Source organism: Salmo salar, chromosome 07 (assembly GCF_965601325.2).
Source record: "Salmo salar chromosome 07, fSalSal1, whole genome shotgun sequence".
NCBI classification, from domain to species: domain Eukaryota; kingdom Metazoa; phylum Chordata; class Actinopteri; order Salmoniformes; family Salmonidae; genus Salmo; species Salmo salar.
In genome coordinates this window covers 6,147,501-6,170,822 of record NC_138297.1, presented here as the reverse complement: position 1 = coordinate 6,170,822, position 23,322 = coordinate 6,147,501, and the positions used below count along the sequence as shown (strand labels likewise).

The 23,322-nt window shown below is 35.1% G+C and overlaps 1 protein-coding gene across 1 annotated transcript in view; it reads right to left on the bottom strand.

The window, feature by feature from the left end:
- Positions 1-228: 228 nt before the first annotated feature.
- The window catches only part of LOC106608459 (breast cancer metastasis-suppressor 1 homolog), a 31,206-nt gene continuing 8,112 nt past the window's right edge, over positions 229-23,322 (bottom strand). Inside the window, exons 7-9 of the mRNA XM_014206389.3 lie at positions 3,032-3,096; positions 2,613-2,652; positions 229-1,728 (exon numbers count right to left, since the gene is read on the bottom strand). Of these exons, the coding sequence (XP_014061864.3) occupies positions 1,721-1,728; positions 2,613-2,652; positions 3,032-3,096 (113 nt within the window). The 3' untranslated portion in view covers positions 229-1,720. The remainder of the gene's footprint in view (positions 1,729-2,612; positions 2,653-3,031; positions 3,097-23,322) is intronic.

Genomic DNA, 23,322 nt, shown 5'->3' with positions numbered 1-23,322 from the left:
GTGTCACTACAGTCCCTGGTTCGAATCCAGGCTGTAGCACGTCCGGCCGTGGCTGGGCGGCACACAATTGGCCCAGCGTCGTCCGGGTTTGTAAATAAGAATTTGTTCTTAGCTGACTTTTCTAGTTAAATAAAATATAAATACATTTTAAAAAACACTTCTCTCTCACACACACTAGTAAAATAACGAGGAACAGCAAACAGTAATAATGAACACGCAGGAAACCCCTCATCTCATAAAATATTTAATCATTATTCTTATTAAATTGTTATAAATAAATGGTCGTTATAGGAATAAAAACATCTTAAATAAAAGAACCGTCATCGTAATAGAAACAGTATAAATGACAGTAGTAATACAGTAGTTTGTATTGCAGTGTTTTCCCTACCATTGTAGCCTGTAGGCGGGGGGTCTTTCATTTTGGTTAAAGAGACCTTAAATGTTGATTCAGTGGCCTTTTTTTCCACATTCTTCCTGGGAAATAATCTCAAGGGGAAAACTAGTAGTATTTAAGGTTTAGATTTCTTTTTTTTTTTTTTTACAAAAAAATATATTTGACCAGAGAGAGAATGTGGGGTCTTTTTTTACTGAAGTGCAAATTGTTAGAGCTGGGCCTAAAACAAATGTTTTGGTATCAGACATAGACCTGTCATAGACCTGTCATAGAACTGTCATAGACCTGTCATAGACCTGTTATAGAACTGCCATAGAACTGTCATAGACCTGTCATAGACCTGTCATAGACCTGTTATAGAACTGCCATAGACCTGTCATAGAACAGTCATAGACCTGTTATAGAACTGTCATGAGACCCTGTTATAGAACTGCCATAGACCTGTCATAGAACAGTCATAGACCTGTTATAGAACTGTCATAGACCTGTCATAGACCTGTTATAGAACTGCCATAGACCTGTCATAGAACTGTCATAGACCTGCCATTGACCTGTCATAGACCTGTCATAGACCTGTTATAGAACTGCCATAGACCTGTCATAGACCTGTCATAGACCTGTTATAGAACTGCCATTGACCTGTCATAGAACTGTCATAGACCTGTCATAGACCTGCCATTGACCTGTCATAGACCTGCCATTGACCTGTCATAGACCTGTCATAGACCTGCCGTAAGAATGTCATAAAGCTACCTAAGTTGTTGAAATGTATTTATAATTCAAATGTCCGAGTAATGCGTTACTAACCCAGTAAACAGCATTAATGTATTAATGTCTCATGTAATTAATGTAATGTCTCAACTGTGATAAATACATTTTGCTCTCTTTTCTGTCCCCTTACTAGGACATTTTAATGGACATTTGAATTATAAATACATTTCAACAACTTAGGTAGCTTTATGACATTTCTAAGTGACCCCAAACTTTTGAAAGGTTGATTGAGATCTGGTCTGGCTAACTGGTTATTTAAGGGTGAGTTGTTGTTTCTTCTTTCCCTGGGTCTTGTTTAGTAGAGACAAAACAGTTTAAAACACAGTGAATAAGGGAGGTATACCATCTGAACTTATTCAAAAAGAAGAGAGATTGTCATGTTCTGTTGCTTGTTCTGTTGCTAAATGTTTTCTGAACAGGATCCTACTGAAGTGCTTTGTATGATCTAATAGTCTCAAACTGGCCTGTGTTCAAGGCTGTTCTGTTGTTGTGGTCTCTCTTCTGCAGCTCAGAGACTTTGGTTTGTCTAGACGTCTGCGACACACTCCTCTGTTATCACCGCTCTGAGAGAGGGAAGTCGAGAGAGAGAGAGAGAGAGAGAGGGAGCGAGAAAGAGATAGAGAGAGAGGGGAGAAGGGGGAGACATAGAGGGATAGATAGAGAGTGGGTATAGAGAGAGAGAGGGGGATAGAGAGAGACAGAGAAACAGAGAGGGATAGAGAGATGGGGAGAAAGAGACAGAGAGAGAGACACAGACAGAGAGACAGATGGAAAGAGAGAGAGACACAGACAGAGAGACAGATAGAGATATACACAGACAGAGAGAGAGAGATAGACACAGAGAAACAGACAGATAGAGACAAAGAGAGAGAGACAGAGATAGAGACAGATAGAGACAAAGAGAGAGAGACAGAGAGAGAGAGAGAGAGAGAGAGAGAGAGAGAGAGAGAGAGAGAGAGAGAGAAAGACAGACAGACAGACAGAGAGAGAGAGAGAGATAGAGACAGATAGAGACAAAGAGAGCGAGACAGAGAGAGAGATAGAGAGAGAGATAGAGAGAGAGACACAGAGAAACAGACAGAGAGACAGATAGAGACACAGAGACAGAGAGAGGGAGAGACAGAGAGACAGAGAGACAGAGAGAGAGACAGAGAGAGAGAGAGAGAGAGAGACAGAGAGAGAGAGAGACCACTTTAAACTTTACACTATTACTTCAGAATAAGTACTTCTCCAGTTCAGCTTCTACTTTTGTCTCCAAGAAGAAGAAGAAGAAGAAGAAGTTATATGGACGGAGATTATAGACGTATAATAACAGTGTGTTTGACTGATAAACCCTCTCACACACACACACACACACACACACACACACACACACACACACACACACACACACACACACACACACACACACACACACACACACACACACACACACACACAAACTTACTGTCTGTTTTTTTCTTGAGCGGCATCAGTGCTGCTTTAGCCTGAAAGACAAACAGATGGTTTGGGATGAGTTGGGCCGCAGAGTGAACGAAAAGCAGTGGGAACTCCTTCAAGACTGTTGGAAAAGCATTCCAGGTTAAGCTGGTTGAGAGAGCTGTCATCAAGGCAAAAGGTGGTTACTTTGAAGAATCTAAAAATATTTTTTAACACTTTTTTTGGTTACTACATGATTCCATATGTGTTATTTCATAGTATTGATGTCTTCACCATTTTTCTACAATGTAGAAAATAGTACAAATAATTAAAAACTCTTGAATGAGTAGGTGTGTCCAAACATTTGACTGTTACTGTGTAGCATCACTGAAAGACAGGAAACACATTGTATTGATCATATTAACAGTGAATGATAAAGATATCTACCTTCTGTATAGCTGCCCAGTCTTCCAGGATATCAATGTCTCTCAACATGTAGACGATGAACGGGCCTGAGAGAGAGAGAGAGAGAGAGAGAGAGAGAGAGAGAGAGAGAGAGAGAGAGAGAGAGAGAGAGAGAGAGAGAGAGAGAGAGAGAATCAACTATTAAAGACTACCAGAACCCACTGGATTCTCCAATTACATGGAATGAGCTACAGGACAAAATACAAACCCTTCAACCCAAAAAGGCCTGTGGGGTTGATGGTATCCTAAACAAAATTATAAAATATACAGACCACAAATTCCAATTGGCTAAACTTAAACTCTTTAACATCATCCTTAGCTCTGGCATCTTCCCTAATATTTTGAACAAAGGACTGATCACCCCCAATCCACAAAAAGTAGAAACAAATAACCAAATAACTACTGTAGGATATGAGTCAACAGTAACAGTAACATTTGCATTATCATTAACAGCAGACTCGTACATTTCCTCAGTGAACCAATATCTTGAGTAAATGTCAAATTGTCTATTTACCAAATTACTGTACGACAGACAGCACATGCAGCTTAAGCCCCACCCTCTTCAACATATATCAATGAACTGGTGAGGGCACTAGAACAGTCTGCAGCACCCGGCCCCCACCCTGCTAGAATCTGAAGTCAAACGTCTACTGTTTGCTGATGATCTGGTGCTTCTGTCCCTAACCAAGGAGGGCCTACAGCAGCACCTAGATCTTCTGCACAGATTCTGTCAGACCTGGGCCCTGACAGACCTGGGCCCTGACAGACCTGGGCCCTGACAGACCTGGACCCTGACAGACCTGGGCCCTGACAGTAAATCTCAGTAAGACAAAAATAATGGTTTCCCAAAAAAGGTCCAGTTCCCAGGACCACAGATACAAATTCCATCTAGACACCGTTGCCCTAGAGCACACAAAAAAATGATACATACCTCGGCCTAAACATCAGCGCAAAAATAAAATACGCCTAAAATACTTGAATCAGTTATAGAACCCATTGCCTTCTATGGTTGTGAGGTCTGGGGTCCGCTCACCAACCGAGAAATCACAAAATGGGACAAACACCAAATTGAAGAACTGCATACAGAATTCTGGAAAAACATCCTCATAAAACCACAAATAATGCACGCAGAGCAGAATTAGGACAATTCCCGCTCAAATCCAGAAAGATTTATTCAACAACCACCTAAAAGGAAGTGATGCCTACACATTCCATCACAAAGCCATCACCTACAGAGAAATGAACGTGGAGAAGATTCCCCTCTGCCAGCTGGTACGGGGACTCTGTTCACAAACACAAACAGACCCCACAAAGCCTCAGGACAGCAACAAAATTAGACCCAACCAAATCATGAGAAAATAAAAAGATAATTACTTGACACATTGGAAAGAATCAACAACAAAAACAGAGCAAACTAGAATGCTATTTGTCCCTAAACAGAGAGAACACAGTGGCAGAATACCTGACCACTGTGACTGACCCAAACTTAAGGAAAGCTTTGACTATGTACAGACTCAGTGAGCATAGCCTTGCTATTGAGAAAGGCCATCGTAGGCAGACCTGGCTCTCAAGAGAAAACATGTGCACACTGCCCACAAAATGAGGTGGAAATTGCCCTTCAAGATGGCCACCATTGTTCCTGTACCCAAGAATGCAAAGGTACTAAGCTGAACTAAATGACTATCGTAGCACTCACTTCTGTAATCATGAAGTTCTTTGAGAAACTAGTCAAGGATCATACCCAATAGGTCCAAAGACGATGCAATCGCCATCACACTGCACACTGCCCTATCCCATCTGGACAAGAGGAATGCCTATGTAAGAATGCTGTTCATTGACTACAGCTCAGCATTCAACACCATAGTACCCTACAAGCTCATCATCAAGCTGGAGGCCCTGGGTCTCAACCGCGCCCTGTGCAATTGCGTCCTGGACTTCCTGACGGGCCGCCCCCAGGTGGTGAAGGTAGGTAACAACCCCTCCACCACTGCTCCTCAACACTGGGGCCCCACAAGGGTGCATGCTCAGCCCCCTCCTGTACTCCCTGTTCACCCACGACTGCGTGGCCATGCACGCCTCCAACTCAATCATCAAGTTTACAGACGACACTACAGTAGTAGGCTTGATTACCAACAATGCCGAAACAGTCTACAGGGAAGAGGTGAGGGCCCTGGGAGTGTGGTGTCAGGAAAATAACCTCTCACTCAACATCAACAAAACAAAGGAGATTATCGTGGACTTCAGGAAACTGCAGAGGGAGCACCCCCATATCCACATCGACGGGACAGTAGTGGAGGAGGTGGAAAGTTTTAAGTTCCTCGGCGTACACATCACAGACAAACTGAAATGGTCCACCCACACAGACAGTGTGGTGAAGAAGGCGCAAGAGCAGCACTTCAACCTCAGGAGGCTGAAGAAATTTGTCTTGTCACCTAAAACCCTCACAAACTTTTACAGATGCACAATCGAGAGCATCCTGTCGGGCTGTATCACCGCCTGGTACGGCAGCTGCTCCGCCCATAACCGGAAGGCTCTCCAGAGGGTGGTGTGGTCTGCACAACGCATCACCAGTGGCAAACTACCTGCCCTCCAGGACACCTACAGCACCCAATGTCACAGGAAGGCCAAAAAGATCATCAAGGACAACAACCACCCGAGCCACTTCCTGTTCACCCCGCTATCATCCAGAAGGCGAGGTCAGTACAGGTGCATCAAAGCTGGGACCGAGAGACTGAAAAACAGCTTCTATCTCAAGGCCATCAGACTGTTAAACAGTCATCACTAACACAGAGAGGCTGCTGTCTACATACAGACTTTAAATCATTGGCCACTTTAATAAATGGAACACTAGTCACTTTAATAATGTTTTCATATCTTGCATTATTCATCTCATATGTATATACTGTATTCTATTCTATTGTATCTTAGTCTATGCTGTTCTGACGTCGCTCGTCCATATATTTATATATTCTTAATTCCATTCCTTTACTTAGATGTGTGTATTAGGTATTTGTTGTGAAATTGTTAGATTACTTGTTAGACATTACTGCACTGTTGGAACTGGAAACACAAGCATTTCGCTACACCCGCAATTACATCTGCTAACCACGTGTATGTAACCAATAACATCTGCTAACCACGTGTATGTAACCAATAACATCTGCTAACCATGTGTATGTAACCAATAACATCTGCTAACCATGTAACCAATAACATCTGCTAACCATGTGACCAATAACATCTGCTAACCATGTAACCAATAACATCTGCTAACCACGTGACCAATAACATCTGCTAACCATGTGACCAATAACATCTGCTAACCATGTGACCAATAACATCTGCTAACCATGTAACCAATAACATCTGCTAACCATGTGACCAATAACATCTGCTAACCATGTGACCAATAACATCTACTAACCATGTGACCAATAACATCTACTAACCACGTGACCAATAACATCTGCTAACCATGTGACCAATAACATCTGCTAACCACGTGACCAATAACATCTGCTAACCATGTAACCAATAACATCTGCTAACCATGTGACCAATAACATCTGCTAACCATGTGACCAATAACATCTACTAACCATGTGACCAATAACATCTGCTAACCATGTGACCAATAACATCTACTAACAATGTGACCAATAACATCTACTAACCACGTGACCAATAACATCTGCTAACCATGTGACCAATAACATCTGCTAACCACGTGACCAATAACATCTGCTAACCATGTAACCAATAACATCTGCTAACCATGTGACCAATAACATCTGCTAACCATGTGACCAATAACATCTACTAACCATGTGACCAATAACATCTGCTAACAATGTGACCAATAACATCTGCTAACCACGTGACCAATAACATCTGCTAACCATGTGACCAATAACATCTGCTAACCACGTGTATGTGACCAATAAAATGTTATTTGATTTGATTTTGAACCCGATCGAACATCTCTGGAGAGACCTGAAAATAGCTGTGCAGCGACGCTCCCCATCCAACCTGACAGAGCTTGAGAGGATCTGCAGAGAAGAATGGGAGAAACTCCCCAAATACAGGTATGCCAAGCTTGTAGCGTCATACCCAAGAAGACTTGATGCTGTAATCGCTGCCAAAGGTGCTTCAACAAAGTACTGAGTAAAGGGTCTGAATACTTATGTAAATGTAATATTTCATTTTTTTTATTATAAATTAGCAAAACAATTCTAAAAACCTGTTTTTGCTTTGTCATTATGGGGTATTGTGATGTCATTATGGGGTATTGTGATGTCATTATGGGGTATTGTGTGTAGATTGATGAGGAAAAATACATATATATATATATATATATATATACAGTGCATTTGGAAAGTATTCAGGCCCCTAATCTTTTTCCACATTTTCTAACGTTACAGCCTTATTCTAAAATTGATTAAGTTATATATATATATATATATATATATATATATATACAGACAAGGAGAGCGAGAGAGACAGAGAACATTAATTTGTACTTAGTGTGTATTTAGAGAAGGGGGAGGAGAGCTGAAGGTAATAAAAGGGACAGGGGGATTAGTAGGAGAAATATGTACATCAAACAGGTGCTGAAGGAAGAGTGTAGTGAGGAGGAATACGGAGGAAGGGAGAGGGGTAAAATAGAGATAAATATTACCAGACACTAGAAGGGTTAATAGAGATAAATATTACCAGACACTAGAAGGGTAAATAGAGATAAATATTACCAGACACTAGAAGGGTAAATAGAGATAAATATTACCAGACACTAGAAGAGTAAAATAGAGATAAATATTACCAGACACTAGAAGGGTAAATAGAGATAAATATTACCAGACAATAGAAGGGTAAATAGAGATAAATATTACCAGACACTAGAAGGGTGAATAGAGATAAATATTACCAGACACTAGAAGGGTTAAATAGAGATAAATATTACCAGACACTAGAAGGGTAAATAGAGATACATATTACCAGACACTAGAAGGGTAAATAGAGATAAATATTACCAGACACTAGAAGGGTAAATAGAGATAAATATTACCAGACACTAGAAGGGTTAATAGAGATAAATATTACCAGACACTAGAAGGGATAATAGAGATAAATATTACCAGACACTAGAAGAGTAAAATAGAGATAAATATTACCAGACACTAGAAGGGTAAATAGAGATAAATATTACCAGACAATAGAAGGGTAAATAGAGATAAATATTACCAGACACTAGAAGGGTGAATAGAGATAAATATTACCAGACACTAGAAGGGTTAAATAGAGATAAATATTACCAGACACTAGAAGGGTAAATAGAGATAAATATTACCAGACACTAGAAGGGATAATAGAGATAAATATTACCAGACACTAGAAGGGTTAATAGAGATAAATATTACCAGACACTAGAAGGGTTAATAGAGATAAATATTACCAGACACTAGAAGGGTTAAATAGAGATAAATATTACCAGACACTAGAAGGGTTAATAGAGATAAATATTACCAGACGCTAGAAGGGAAAAGAGAGATAAATATTACCAGACACTAGAAGGGAGAAGAGAGATAAATATTACCAGACACTAGAAGGGTAAATAGAGATAAATATTACCAGACACTAGAAGGGTTAATAGAGATAAATATTACCAGACACTAGAAGGGTTAATAGAGATAAATATTACCAGACACTAGATGGGTTAATAGAGATAAATATTACCAGACACTAGAAGGGTATTTAGAGATAAATATTACCAGACACTAGAAGGGTTAATAGAGATAAATATTACCAGACACTAGAAGGGTTAAATAGAGATAAATATTACCAGACACTAGAAGGGTAAATAGAGATAAATATTACCAGACACTAGAAGGGAGAAGAGAGATAAATATTACCAGACACTAGAAGGGTAAATAGAGATAAATATTACCAGACACTAGAAGGGTTAAATAGAGATAAATATTACCAGACACTAGAAGGGTAAATAGAGATAAATATTACCAGACACTAGAAGGGTTAAATAGAGATAAATATTACCAGACACTAGAAGGGTACATAGAGATAAATATTACCAGACACTAGAAGGTTAAATAGAGATAAATATTACCAGACACTAGAAGGGTAAATAGAGATACATATTACCAGACACTAGAAGGGTAAATAGAGATAAATATTACCAGACACTAGAAGGGTAAATAGAGATAAATATTACCAGACACTAGAAGGGTAAATAGAGATAAATATTACCAGACACTAGAAGGGTAAATAGAGATAAATATTACCAGACACTAGAAGGGTGAATAGAGATAAATATTACCAGACACTAGAAGGGTGAATAGAGATAAATATTACCAGACACTAGAAAGGTTAATAGAGATAAATATTACCAGACACTAGAAGGGTAAATAGAGATAAATATTAACAGACACTAGAAGGGTTAATAGAGATAAATATTACCAGACACTAGAAGGGTTAAATAGAGATAAATATTACCAGACACTAGAAGGGTAAATAGAGATAAATATTACCAGACACTAGAAGGGTAAATAGAGATAAATATTACCAGACACTAGAAGGGTGAATAGAGATAAATATTACCAGACACTAGAAGGGTTAAATAGAGATAAATATTACCAGACACTAGAAGGGTAAATAGAGATAAATATTACCAGACACTAGAAGGGTAAATAGAGATAAATATTACCAGACACTAGAAGGGTAAATAGAGATAAATATTACCAGACACTAGAAGGGAGAAGAGAGATAAATATTACCAGACACTAGAAGGGAGAAGAGAGATAAATATTACCAGACACTAGAAGGGTAAATAGAGATAAATATTACCAGACACTAGAAGGGTTAATAGAGATAAATATTACCAGACACTAGAAGGGTTAATAGAGATAAATATTACCAGACACTAGAAGGGTTAATAGAGATAAATATTACCAGACACTAGAAGGGTTAAATAGAGATAAATATTACCAGACACTAGAAGGGTTAATAGAGATAAATATTACCAGACACTAGAAGGGAGAAGAGAGATAAATATTACCAGACACTAGAAGGGAGAAGAGAGATAAATATTACCAGACACTAGAAGGGTAAATAGAGATAAATATTACCAGACACTAGAAGGGTTAATAGAGATAAATATTACCAGACACTAGAAGGGTTAATAGAGATAAATATTACCAGACACTAGATGGGTTAATAGAGATAAATATTACCAGACACTAGAAGGGTATTTAGAGATAAATATTACCAGACACTAGAAGGGTTAATAGAGATAAATATTACCAGACACTAGAAGGGTTAAATAGAGATAAATATTACCAGACACTAGAAGGGTAAATAGAGATAAATATTACCAGACACTAGAAGGGAGAAGAGAGATAAATATTACCAGACACTAGAAGGGTAAATAGAGATAAATATTACCAGACACTAGAAGGGTAAATAGAGATAAATATTACCAGACACTAGAAAGGTTAATAGAGATAAATATTACCAGACACTAGAAGGGTAAATAGAGATAAATATTAACAGACACTAGAAGGGTTAATAGAGATAAATATTACCAGACACTAGAAGGGTTAAATAGAGATAAATATTACCAGACACTAGAAGGGTAAATAGAGATAAATATTACCAGACACTAGAAGGGTAAATAGAGATAAATATTACCAGACACTAGAAGGGTGAATAGAGATAAATATTACCAGACACTAGAAGGGTTAAATAGAGATAAATATTACCAGACACTAGAAGGGTAAATAGAGATAAATATTACCAGACACTAGAAGGGTAAATAGAGATAAATATTACCAGACACTAGAAGGGTAAATAGAGATAAATATTACCAGACACTAGAAGGGAGAAGAGAGATAAATATTACCAGACACTAGAAGGGAGAAGAGAGATAAATATTACCAGACACTAGAAGGGTAAATAGAGATAAATATTACCAGACACTAGAAGGGTTAATAGAGATAAATATTACCAGACACTAGAAGGGTTAATAGAGATAAATATTACCAGACACTAGAAGGGTTAATAGAGATAAATATTACCAGACACTAGAAGGGTTAAATAGAGATAAATATTACCAGACACTAGAAGGGTTAATAGAGATAAATATTACCAGACACTAGAAAGGAGAAGAGAGATAAATATTACCAGACACTAGAAGGGAGAAGAGAGATAAATATTACCAGACACTAGAAGGGTAAAAAAAGATAAATATTACCAGACACTAGAAGGGTTAATAGAGATAAATATTACCAGACACTAGAAGGGTTAATAGAGATAAATATTACCAGACACTAGATGGGTTAATAGAGATAAATATTACCAGACACTAGAAGGGTAATTAGAGATAAATATTACCAGACACTAGAAGGGTTAATAGAGATAAATATTACCAGACACTAGAAGGGTTAAATAGAGATAAATATTACCAGACACTAGAAGGGTAAATAGAGATAAATATTACCAGACACTAGAAGGGAGAAGAGAGATAAATATTACCAGACACTAGAAGGGTAAATAGAGATAAATATTACCAGACACTAGAAGGGTAAATAGAGATACATATTACCAGACACTAGAAGGGTAAATAGAGATAAATATTACCAGACACTAGAAGGGTAAATAGAGATAAATATTACCAGACACTAGAAGGGTAAATAGAGATAAATATTACCAGACACTAGAAGGGTAAATAGAGATAAATATTACCAGACACTAGAAGGGTAAATAGAGATAAATATTACCAGACACTAGAAAGGTTAATAGAGATAAATATTACCAGACACTAGAAGGGTAAATAGAGATAAATATTAACAGACACTAGAAGGGTTAATAGAGATAAATATTACCAGACACTAGAAGGGTAAATAGAGATAAATATTACCAGACACTAGAAGGGTTAAATAGAGATAAATATTACCAGACACTAGAAGGGTAAATAGAGATAAATATTACCAGACACTAGAAGGGTGAATAGAGATAAATATTACCAGACACTAGAAGGGTTAAATAGAGATAAATATTACCAGACACTAGAAGGGTAAATAGAGATAAATATTACCAGACACTAGAAGGGTAAATAGAGATAAATATTACCAGACACTAGAAGGGTAAATAGAGATAAATATTACCAGACACTAGAAGGGGGAAGAGAGATAAATATTACCAGACACTAGAAGGGAGAAGAGAGATAAATATTACCAGACACTAGAAGGGTAAATAGAGATAAATATTACCAGACACTAGAAGGGTTAATAGAGATAAATATTACCAGACACTAGAAGGGTTAATAGAGATAAATATTACCAGACACTAGAAGGGTTAATAGAGATAAATATTACCAGACACTAGAAGGGTAAATAGAGATAAATATTACCAGACACTAGAAGGGTTAATAGAGATAAATATTACCAGACACTAGAAGGGTTAAATAGAGATAAATATTACCAGACACTAGAAGGGTAAATAGAGATAAATATTACCAGACACTAGAAGGGAGAAGAGAGATAAATATTACCAGACACTAGAAGGGTAAATAGAGATAAATATTACCAGACACTAGAAGGGTTAAATAGAGATAAATATTACCAGACACTAGAAGGGTAAATAGAGATAAATATTACCAGACACTAGAAGGGTTAAATAGAGATAAATATTACCAGACACTAGAAGGGTTAAATAGAGATAAATATTACCAGACACTAGAAGGGTGAATAGAGATAAATATTACCAGACACTAGAAGGGTGAATAGAGATAAATATTACCAGACACTAGAAGGGTTAAATAGAGATAAATATTACCAGACACTAGAAGGGTAAATAGAGATAAATATTACCAGACACTAGAAGGTTAAATAGAGATAAATATTACCAGACACTAGAAGGGTAAATAGAGATACATATTACCAGACACTAGAAGGGTAAATAGAGATAAATATTACCAGACACTAGAAGGGTAAATAGAGATAAATATTACCAGACACTAGAAGGGTAAATAGAGATAAATATTACCAGACACTAGAAGGGTAAATAGAGATAAATATTACCAGACACTAGAAGGGTTAATAGAGATAAATATTACCAGACACTAGAAGGGTTAATAGAGATAAATATTACCAGACACTAGAAGGGTAAATAGAGATAAATATTACCAGACACTAGAAGGGTTAATAGAGATAAATATTACCAGACACTAGAAGGGTAAATAGAGATAAATATTACCAGACACTAGAAGGGTTAAATAGAGATAAATATTACCAGACACTAGAAGGGTTAATAGAGATAAATATTACCAGACACTAGAAGGGAGAATAGAGATAAATATTACCAGACACTAGAAGGGTTAAATAGAGATAAATATTACCAGACACTAGAAGGGGAAATAGAGATAAATATTACCAGACACTAGAAGGGTAAATAGAGATAAATATTACCAGACACTAGAAGGGTAAATAGAGATAAATATTACCAGACACTAGAAGGGTAAATAGAGATAAATATTACCAGACACTAGAAGGGAGAATAGAGATAAATATTACCAGACACTAGAAGGGTTAATAGAGATAAATATTACCAGACACTAGAAGGGTTAAATAGAGATAAATATTACCAGACACTAGAAGGGTAAATAGAGATAAATATTACCAGACACTAGAAGGGTAAATAGAGATAAATATTACCAGACACTAGAAGGGTAAATAGAGATAAATATTACCAGACACTAGAAGGGTAAATAGAGATAAATATTACCAGACACTAGAAGGGTAAATAGAGATAAATATTACCAGACACTAGAAGGGTAAATAGAGATAAATATTACCAGACACTAGAAGGGTTAATAGAGATAAATATTACCAGACACTAGAAGGGTAAATAGAGATAAATATTACCAGACACTAGAAGGGTTAATAGAGATAAATATTACCAGACACTAGAAGAGAGATAAATATTACCAGACACTAGAAGGGTTAATAGAGATAAATATTACCAGACACTAGAAGGGTTAAATAGAGATAAATATTACCAGACACTAGAAGGGTAAATAGAGATAAATATTACCAGACACTAGAAGGGAGAAGAGAGATAAATATTACCAGACACTAGAAGGGTAAATAGAGATAAATATTACCAGACACTAGAAGGGTTAAATAGAGATAAATATTACCAGACACTAGAAGGGTAAATAGAGATAAATATTACCAGACACTAGAAGGGTTAAATAGAGATAAATATTACCAGACACTAGAAGGGTTAAATAGAGATAAATATTACCAGACACTAGAAGGGTAAATAGAGATAAATATTACCAGACACTAGAAGGGTGAATAGAGATAAATATTACCAGACACTAGAAGGGTTAAATAGAGATAAATATTACCAGACACTAGAAGGGTAAATAGAGATAAATATTACCAGACACTAGAAGGGTAAATAGAGATAAATATTACCAGACACTAGAAGGGTAAATAGAGATAAATATTACCAGACACTAGAAGGGTAAATAGAGATAAATATTACCAGACACTAGAAGGGTAAATAGAGATAAATATTACCAGACACTAGAAGGGTAAATAGAGATAAATATTACCAGACACTAGAAGGGTAAATAGAGATAAATATTACCAGACACTAGAAGGGTAAATAGAGATAAATATTACCAGACACTAGAAGGGTAAATAGAGATAAATATTACCAGACACTAGAAAGGTTAATAGAGATAAATATTACCAGACACTAGAAGGGTAAATAGAGATAAATATTACCAGACACTAGAAGGGTAAATAGAGATAAATATTACCAGACACTAGAAGGGTAAATAGAGATAAATATTACCAGACACTAGAAGGGTAAATAGAGATAAATATTACCAGACACTAGAAGGGTAAATAGAGATAAATATTACCAGACACTAGAAGGGTTAATAGAGATAAATATTACCAGACACTAGAAGGGTTAAATAGAGATAAATATTACCAGACACTAGAAGGGTTAAATAGAGATAAATATTACCAGACACTAGAAGGGTAAATAGAGATAAATATTACCAGACACTAGAAGGGTAAATAGAGATAAATATTACCAGACACTAGAAGGGAGAAGAGAGATAAATATTACCAGACACTAGAAGGGAGAATAGAGATAAATATTACCAGACACTAGAAGGGTAAATAGAGATAAATATTACCAGACACTAGAAGGGTAAATAGAGATAAATATTACCAGACACTAGAAGGGTAAATAGAGATAAATATTACCAGACACTAGAAGGGAGAAGAGAGATAAATATTACCAGACACTAGAAGGGTTAATAGAGATAAATATTACCAGACACTAGAAGGGTTAAATAGAGATAAATATTACCAGACACTAGAATGGTTAATAGAGATAAATATTACCAGACACTAGAAGGGTAAATAGAGATAAATTTTACCAGACACTAGAAGGGAGAAGAGAGATAAATATTACCAGACACTAGAAGGGAGAAGAGAGATAAATATTACCAGACACTAGAAGGGTAAATAGAGATAAATATTACCAGACACTAGAAGGGAGAAGAGAGATAAATATTACCAGACACTAGAAGGGTTAATAGAGATAAATATTACCAGACACTAGAAGGGTTAATAGAGATAAATATTACCAGACACTAGAAGGGTTAATAGAGATAAATATTACCAGACACTAGAAGGGAGAATAGAGATAAATATTACCAGACACTAGAAGGGTAAATAGAGATAAATATTACCAGACACTAGAAGGGTAAATAGAGATAAATATTACCAGACACTAGAAGGGTAAATAGAGATACATATTACCAGACACTAGAAGGGTAAATAGAGATAAATATTACCAGACACTAGAAGGGTAAATAGAGATAAATATTACCAGACACTAGAAGGGTAAATAGAGATAAATATTACCAGACACTAGAAGGGTAAATAGAGATAAATATTACCAGACACTAGAAGGGTGAATAGAGATAAATATTACCAGACACTAGAAGGGTAAATAGAGATAAATATTACCAGACACTAGAAGGGTAAATAGAGATAAATATTACCAGACACTAGAAGGGTAAATAGAGATAAATATTACCAGACACTAGAAGGGTTAATAGAGATAAATATTACCAGACACTAGAAGGGTCAATAGAGATAAATATTACCAGACACTAGAAGGGTTAAATAGAGATAAATATTACCAGACACTAGAAGGGTAAATAGAGATAAATATTACCAGACACTAGAAGGGTGAATAGAGATAAATATTACCAGACACTAGAAGGGTTAAATAGAGATAAATATTACCAGACACTAGAAGGGTTAATAGAGATAAATATTACCAGACACTAGAAGGGTAAATAGAGATAAATATTACCAGACACTAGAAGGGTAAATAGAGATAAATATTACCAGACACTAGAAGGGTAAATAGAGATAAATATTACCAGACACTAGAAGGGTAAATAGAGATAAATATTACCAGACACTAGAAGGGTTAATAGAGATAAATATTACCAGACACTAGAAGGGTAAATAGAGATAAATATTACCAGACACTAGAAGGGTTAAATAGAGATAAATATTACCAGACACTAGAAGGGTAAATAGAGATAAATATTACCAGACACTAGAAGGGTTAATAGAGATAAATATTACCAGACACTAGAAGGGTAAATAGAGATAAATATTACCAGACACTAGAAGGGTAAATAGAGATAAATATTACCAGACACTAGAAGGGTAAATAGAGATAAATATTACCAGACACTAGAAGGGTTAATAGAGATAAATATTACCAGACACTAGAAGGGTTAATAGAGATAAATATTACCAGACACTAGAAGGGTAAATAGAGATAAATATTACCAGACACTAGAAGGGTAAATAGAGATAAATATTACCAGACACTAGAAGGGTTAAATAGAGATAAATATTACCAGACACTAGAAGGGTAAATAGAGATAAATATTACCAGACACTAGAAGGGTAAATAGAGATAAATATTACCAGACACTAGAAGGGTAAATAGAGATAAATATTACCAGACACTAGAAGGGTAAATAGAGATAAATATTACCAGACACTAGAAGGGTAAATAGAGATAAATATTACCAGACACTAGAAGGGTAAATAGAGATAAATATTACCAGACACTAGAAGGGTAAATAGAGATAAATATTACCAGACACTAGAAGGGTTAATAGAGATAAATATTACCAGACACTAGAAGGGTTAATAGAGATAAATATTACCAGACACTAGAAGGGTAAATAGAGATAAATATTACCAGACACTAGAAGGGTTAATAGAGATAAATATTACCAGACACTAGAAGGGTAAATAGAGATAAATATTACCAGACACTAGAAGGGTTAAATAGAGATAAATATTACCAGACACTAGAAGGGTTAATAGAGATAAATATTACCAGACACTAGAAGGGAAATAGAGATAAATATTACCAGACACTAGAAGGGTAAATAGAGATAAATATTACCAGACACTAGAAGGGGAAATAGAGATAAATATTACCAGACACTAGAAGGGTAAATAGAGATAAATATTACCAGACACTAGAAGGGTAAATAGAGATAAATATTACCAGACACTAGAAGGGTAAATAGAGATAATATTACCAGACACTAGAAGGGAAAGAGAGATAAATATTACCAGACACTAGAAGGGTAATAGAGATAAATATTACCAGACACTAGAAGGGTTAAATAGAGATAAATATTACCAGACACTAGAAGGGTAAATAGAGATAAATATTACCAGACACTAGAAGGGTAAATAGAGATAAATATTACCAGACACTAGAAGGGTAAATAGAGATAAATATTACCAGACACTAGAAGGGTAAATAGAGATAAATATTACCAGACACTAGAAGGGTAAATAGAGATAAATATTACCAGACACTAGAAGGGTAAATAGAGATAAATATTACCAGACACTAGAAGGTAATAGAGATAAATATTACCAGACACTAGAAGGGTAAATAGAGATAATATTACAGACACTAGAAGGGTTAATAGAGATAAATATTACCAGACACTAGAAGGGTAAATAGAGATAAATATTACCAGACACTAGAAGGGTTAAATAGAGATAAATATTACCAGACACTAGAAGGGTAAATAGAGATAAATATTACCAGACACTAGAAGGGTGAATAGAGATAAATATTACCAGACACTAGAAGGGTTAATAGAGATAAATATTACCAGACACTAGAAGGGTAAATAGAGATAAATATTACCAGACACTAGAAGGGTAAATAGAGATAAATATTACCAGACACTAGAAGGGTAAATAGAGATAAATATTACCAGACACTAGAAGGGAAGGGAGAAGAGAGATAAATATTACCAGACACTAGAAGGGTAAATAGAGATAAATATTACCAGACACTAGAAGGGTAAATAGAGATAAATATTACCAGACACTAGAAGGGTTAATAGAGATAAATATTACCAGACACTAGAAGGGTTAATAGAGATAAATATTACCAGACACTAGAAGGGTAAATAGAGATAAATATTACCAGACACTAGAAGGGAGAAGAGAGATAAATATTACCAGACACTAGAAGGGTAAATAGAGATAAATATTACCAGACACTAGAAGGGTAAATAGAGATACATATTACCAGACACTAGAAGGGTAAATAGAGATAAATATTACCAGACACTAGAAGGGTAAATAGAGATAAATATTACCAGACACTAGAAGGGTAAATAGAGATAAATATTACCAGACACTAGAAGGGTAAATAGAGATAAATATTACCAGACACTAGAAGGGTAAAATAGAGATAAATATTACCAGACACTAGAAAGGTTAATAGAGATAAATATTACCAGACACTAGAAGGGTAAATAGAGATAAATATTAACAGACATTAGAAGGGTTAATAGAGATAAATATTACCAGACACTAGAAGGGTAAATAGAGATAAATATTACCAGACACTAGAAGGGTTAAATAGAGATAAATATTACCAGACACTAGAAGGGTAAATAGAGATAAATATTACCAGACACTAGAAGGGTGAATAGAGATAAATATTACCAGACACTAGAAGGGTTAAATAGAGATAAATATTACCAGACACTAGAAGGGTTAAATAGAGATAAATATTACCAGACACTAGAAGGGTAAATAGAGATAAATATTACCAGACACTAGAAGGGTAAATAGAGATAAATATTACCAGACACTAGAAGGGAGAAGAGAGATAAATATTACCAGACACTAGAAGGGAGAAGAGAGATAAATATTACCAGACACTAGAAGGGTTAATAGAGATAAATATTACCAGACACTAGAAGGGTAAATAGAGATAAATATTACCAGACACTAGAAGGGTTAATAGAGATAAATATTACCAGACACTAGAAGGGTAAATAGAGATAAATATTACCAGACAATAGAAGGGTTAATAGAGATAAATATTACCAGACACTAGCAGGGTTAATAGAGATAAATATTACCAGACACTAGAAGGGTAAATAGAGATAAATATTACCAGACACTAGAAGGGTAAATAGAGATAAATATTACCAGACACTAGAAGGGTAAATAGAGATAAATATTACCAGACACTAGAAGGGTAAATAGAGATAAATATTACCAGACACTAGAAGGGTAAATAGAGATAAATATTACCAGACACTAGAAGGGTAAATAGAGATAAATATTACCAGACACTAGAAGGGTAAATAGAGATAAATATTACCAGACACTAGAAGGGTGAATAGAGATAAATATTACCAGACACTAGAAGGGTAAATAGAGATAAATATTACCAGACACTAGAAGGGTAAATAGAGATAAATATTACCAGACACTAGAAGGGTAAATAGAGATAAATATTACCAGACACTAGAAGGGTTAATAGAGATAAATATTACCAGACACTAGAAGGGTAAATAGAGATAAATATTACCAGACACTAGAAGGGTAAATAGAGATAAATATTACCAGACACTAGAAGGGTAAATAGAGATAAATATTACCAGACACTAGAAGGGTAAATAGAGATAAATATTACCAGACACTAGAAGGGTTAATAGAGATAAATATTACCAGACACTAGAAGGGTTAATAGAGATAAATATTACCAGACACTAGAAGGGTAAATAGAGATAAATATTACCAGACACTAGAAGGGTAAATAGAGATAAATATTACCAGACACTAGAAGGGAGAAGAGAGATAAATATTACCAGACACTAGAAGGGGGAAGAGAGATAAATATTACCAGACACTAGAAGGGTAAATAGAGATAAATATTACCAGACACTAGAAGGGTTAATAGAGATAAATATTACCAGACACTAGAAGGGTTAATAGAGATAAATATTACCAGACACTCGAAGGGTTAATAGAGATAAATATTACCAGACACTAGAAGGGTAAATAGAGATAAATATTACCAGACACTAGAAGGGTTAATAGAGATAAATATTACCAGACACTAGAAGGGTTAAATAGAGATAAATATTACCAGACACTAGAAGGGTAAATAGAGATAAATATTACCAGACACTAGAAGGGAGAAGAGAGATAAATATTACCAGACACTAGAAGGGTAAATAGAGATAAATATTACCAGACACTAGAAGGGTTAAATAGAGATAAATATTACCAGACACTAGAAGGGTAAATAGAGATAAATATTACCAGACACTAGAAGGGTAAATAGAGATAAATATTACCAGACACTAGAAGGGTAAATAGAGATAAATATTACCAGACACTAGAAGGGTAAATAGAGATAAATATTACCAGACACTAGAAGGGTAAATAGAGATAAATATTACCAGACACTAGAAGGGTAAATAGAGATAAATATTACCAGACACTAGAAGGGTAAATAGAGATAAATATTACCAGACACTAGAAGGGTAAATAGAGATAAATATTACCAGACACTAGAAGGGTAAATAGAGATAAATATTACCAGACACTAGAAGGGTAAATAGAGATAAATATTACCAGACACTAGAAGGGTTAATAGAGATAAATATTACCAGACACTAGAAGGGTAAATAGAGATAAATATTACCAGACACTAGAAGGGTTAATAGAGATAAATATTACCAGACACTAGAAGGGTTAAATAGAGATAAATATTACCAGACACTAGAAGGGTAAATAGAGATAAATATTACCAGACACTAGAAGGGTAAATAGAGATAAATATTACCAGACACTAGAAGGGTAAATAGAGATAAATATTACCAGACACTAGAAGGGAGAAGAGAGATAAATATTACCAGACACTAGAAGGGAGAAGAGAGATAAATATTACCAGACACTAGAAGGGTAAATAGAGATAAATATTACCAGACACTAGAAGGGTTAATAGAGATAAATATTACCAGACACTAGAAGGGTTAATAGAGATAAATATTACCAGACACTAGAAGGGTTAATAGAGATAAATATTACCAGACACTAGAAGGGTAAATAGAGATAAATATTACCAGACACTAGAAGGGTAAATAGAGATAAATATTACCAGACACTAGAAGGGTTAAGAAGGGTTAATAGAGATAAATATTACCAGACACTAGAAGGGAGAAGAGAGATAAATATTACCAGACACTAGAAGGGAGAAGAGAGATAAATATTACCAGACACTAGAAGGGTAAATAGAGATAAATATTACCAGACACTAGAAGGGTTAATAGAGATAAATATTACCAGACACTAGAAGGGTTAATAGAGATAAATATTACCAGACACTAGAAGGGTTAATAGAGATAAATATTACCAGACACTAGAAGGGTAAATAGAGATAAATATTACCAGACACTAGAAGGGTTAATAGAGATAAATATTACCAGACACTAGAAGGGTTAAATAGAGATAAATATTACCAGACACTAGAAGGGTTAATAGAGATAAATATTACCAGACACTAGAAGGGTAAATAGAGATAAATATTACCAGACACTAGAAGGGTTAAATAGAGATAAATATTACCAGACACTAGAAGGGTTAAATAGAGATAAATATTACCAGACACTAGAAGGGTAAATAGAGATAAATATTACCAGACACTAGAAGGTTAAATAGAGATAAATATGACCAGACACTAGAAGGGTAAATAGAGATAAATATTACCAGACACTAGAAGGGTAAATAGAGATAAATATTACCAGACACTAGAAGGTTAAATAGAGATAAATATGACCAGACACTAGAAGGGTAAATAGAGATACATATTACCAGACACTAGAAGGGTAAATAGAGATAAATATTACCAGACACTAGAAGGGTAAATAGAGATAAATATTACCAGACACTAGAAGGGTAAATAGAGATAAATATTACCAGACACTAGAAGGGTAAATAGAGATAAATATTACCAGACACTAGAAGGGTAAATAGAGATAAATATTACCAGACACTAGAAGGGTAAATAGAGATAAATATTACCAGACACTAGAAGGGTAAATAGAGATAAATATTACCAGACACTAGAAGGGTAAATAGAGATAAATATTACCAGACACTAGAAGGGTAAATAGAGATAAATATTACCAGACACTAGAAGGGTAAATAGAGATAAATATTACCAGACACTAGAAGGGTAAATAGAGATAAATATTACCAGACACTAGAAGGGTAAATAGAGATAAATATTACCAGACACTAGAAGGGTGAATAGATTAATAGAGATAAATATTACCAGACACTAGAAGGGTAAATAGAGATAAATATTAACCAGACACTAGAAGGGTTAATAGAGATAAATATTACCAGACACTAGAAGGGTAAATAGAGATAAAATATTACCAGACACTAGAAGGGTTAATAGAGATAAATATTACCAGACACTAGAAGGGTAAATAGAGATAAATATTACCAGACACTAGAAGGGTTAATAGAGATAAATATTACCAGACACTAGAAGGGTTAATAGAGATAAATATTACCAGACACTAGAAGGGTTAAATAGAGATAAATATTACCAGACACTAGAAGGGTAAATAGAGATAAATATTGAAGGGTAAATAGAGATAAATATTACCAGACACTAGAAGGGTTAATAGAGATAAATATTACCAGACACTAGAAGGGTTAATAGAGATAAATATTACCAGACACTAGAAGGGTTAATAGAGATAAATATTACCAGACACTAGAAGGGTAAATAGAGATAAATATTACCAGACACTAGAAGGGTTAATAGAGATAAATATTACCAGA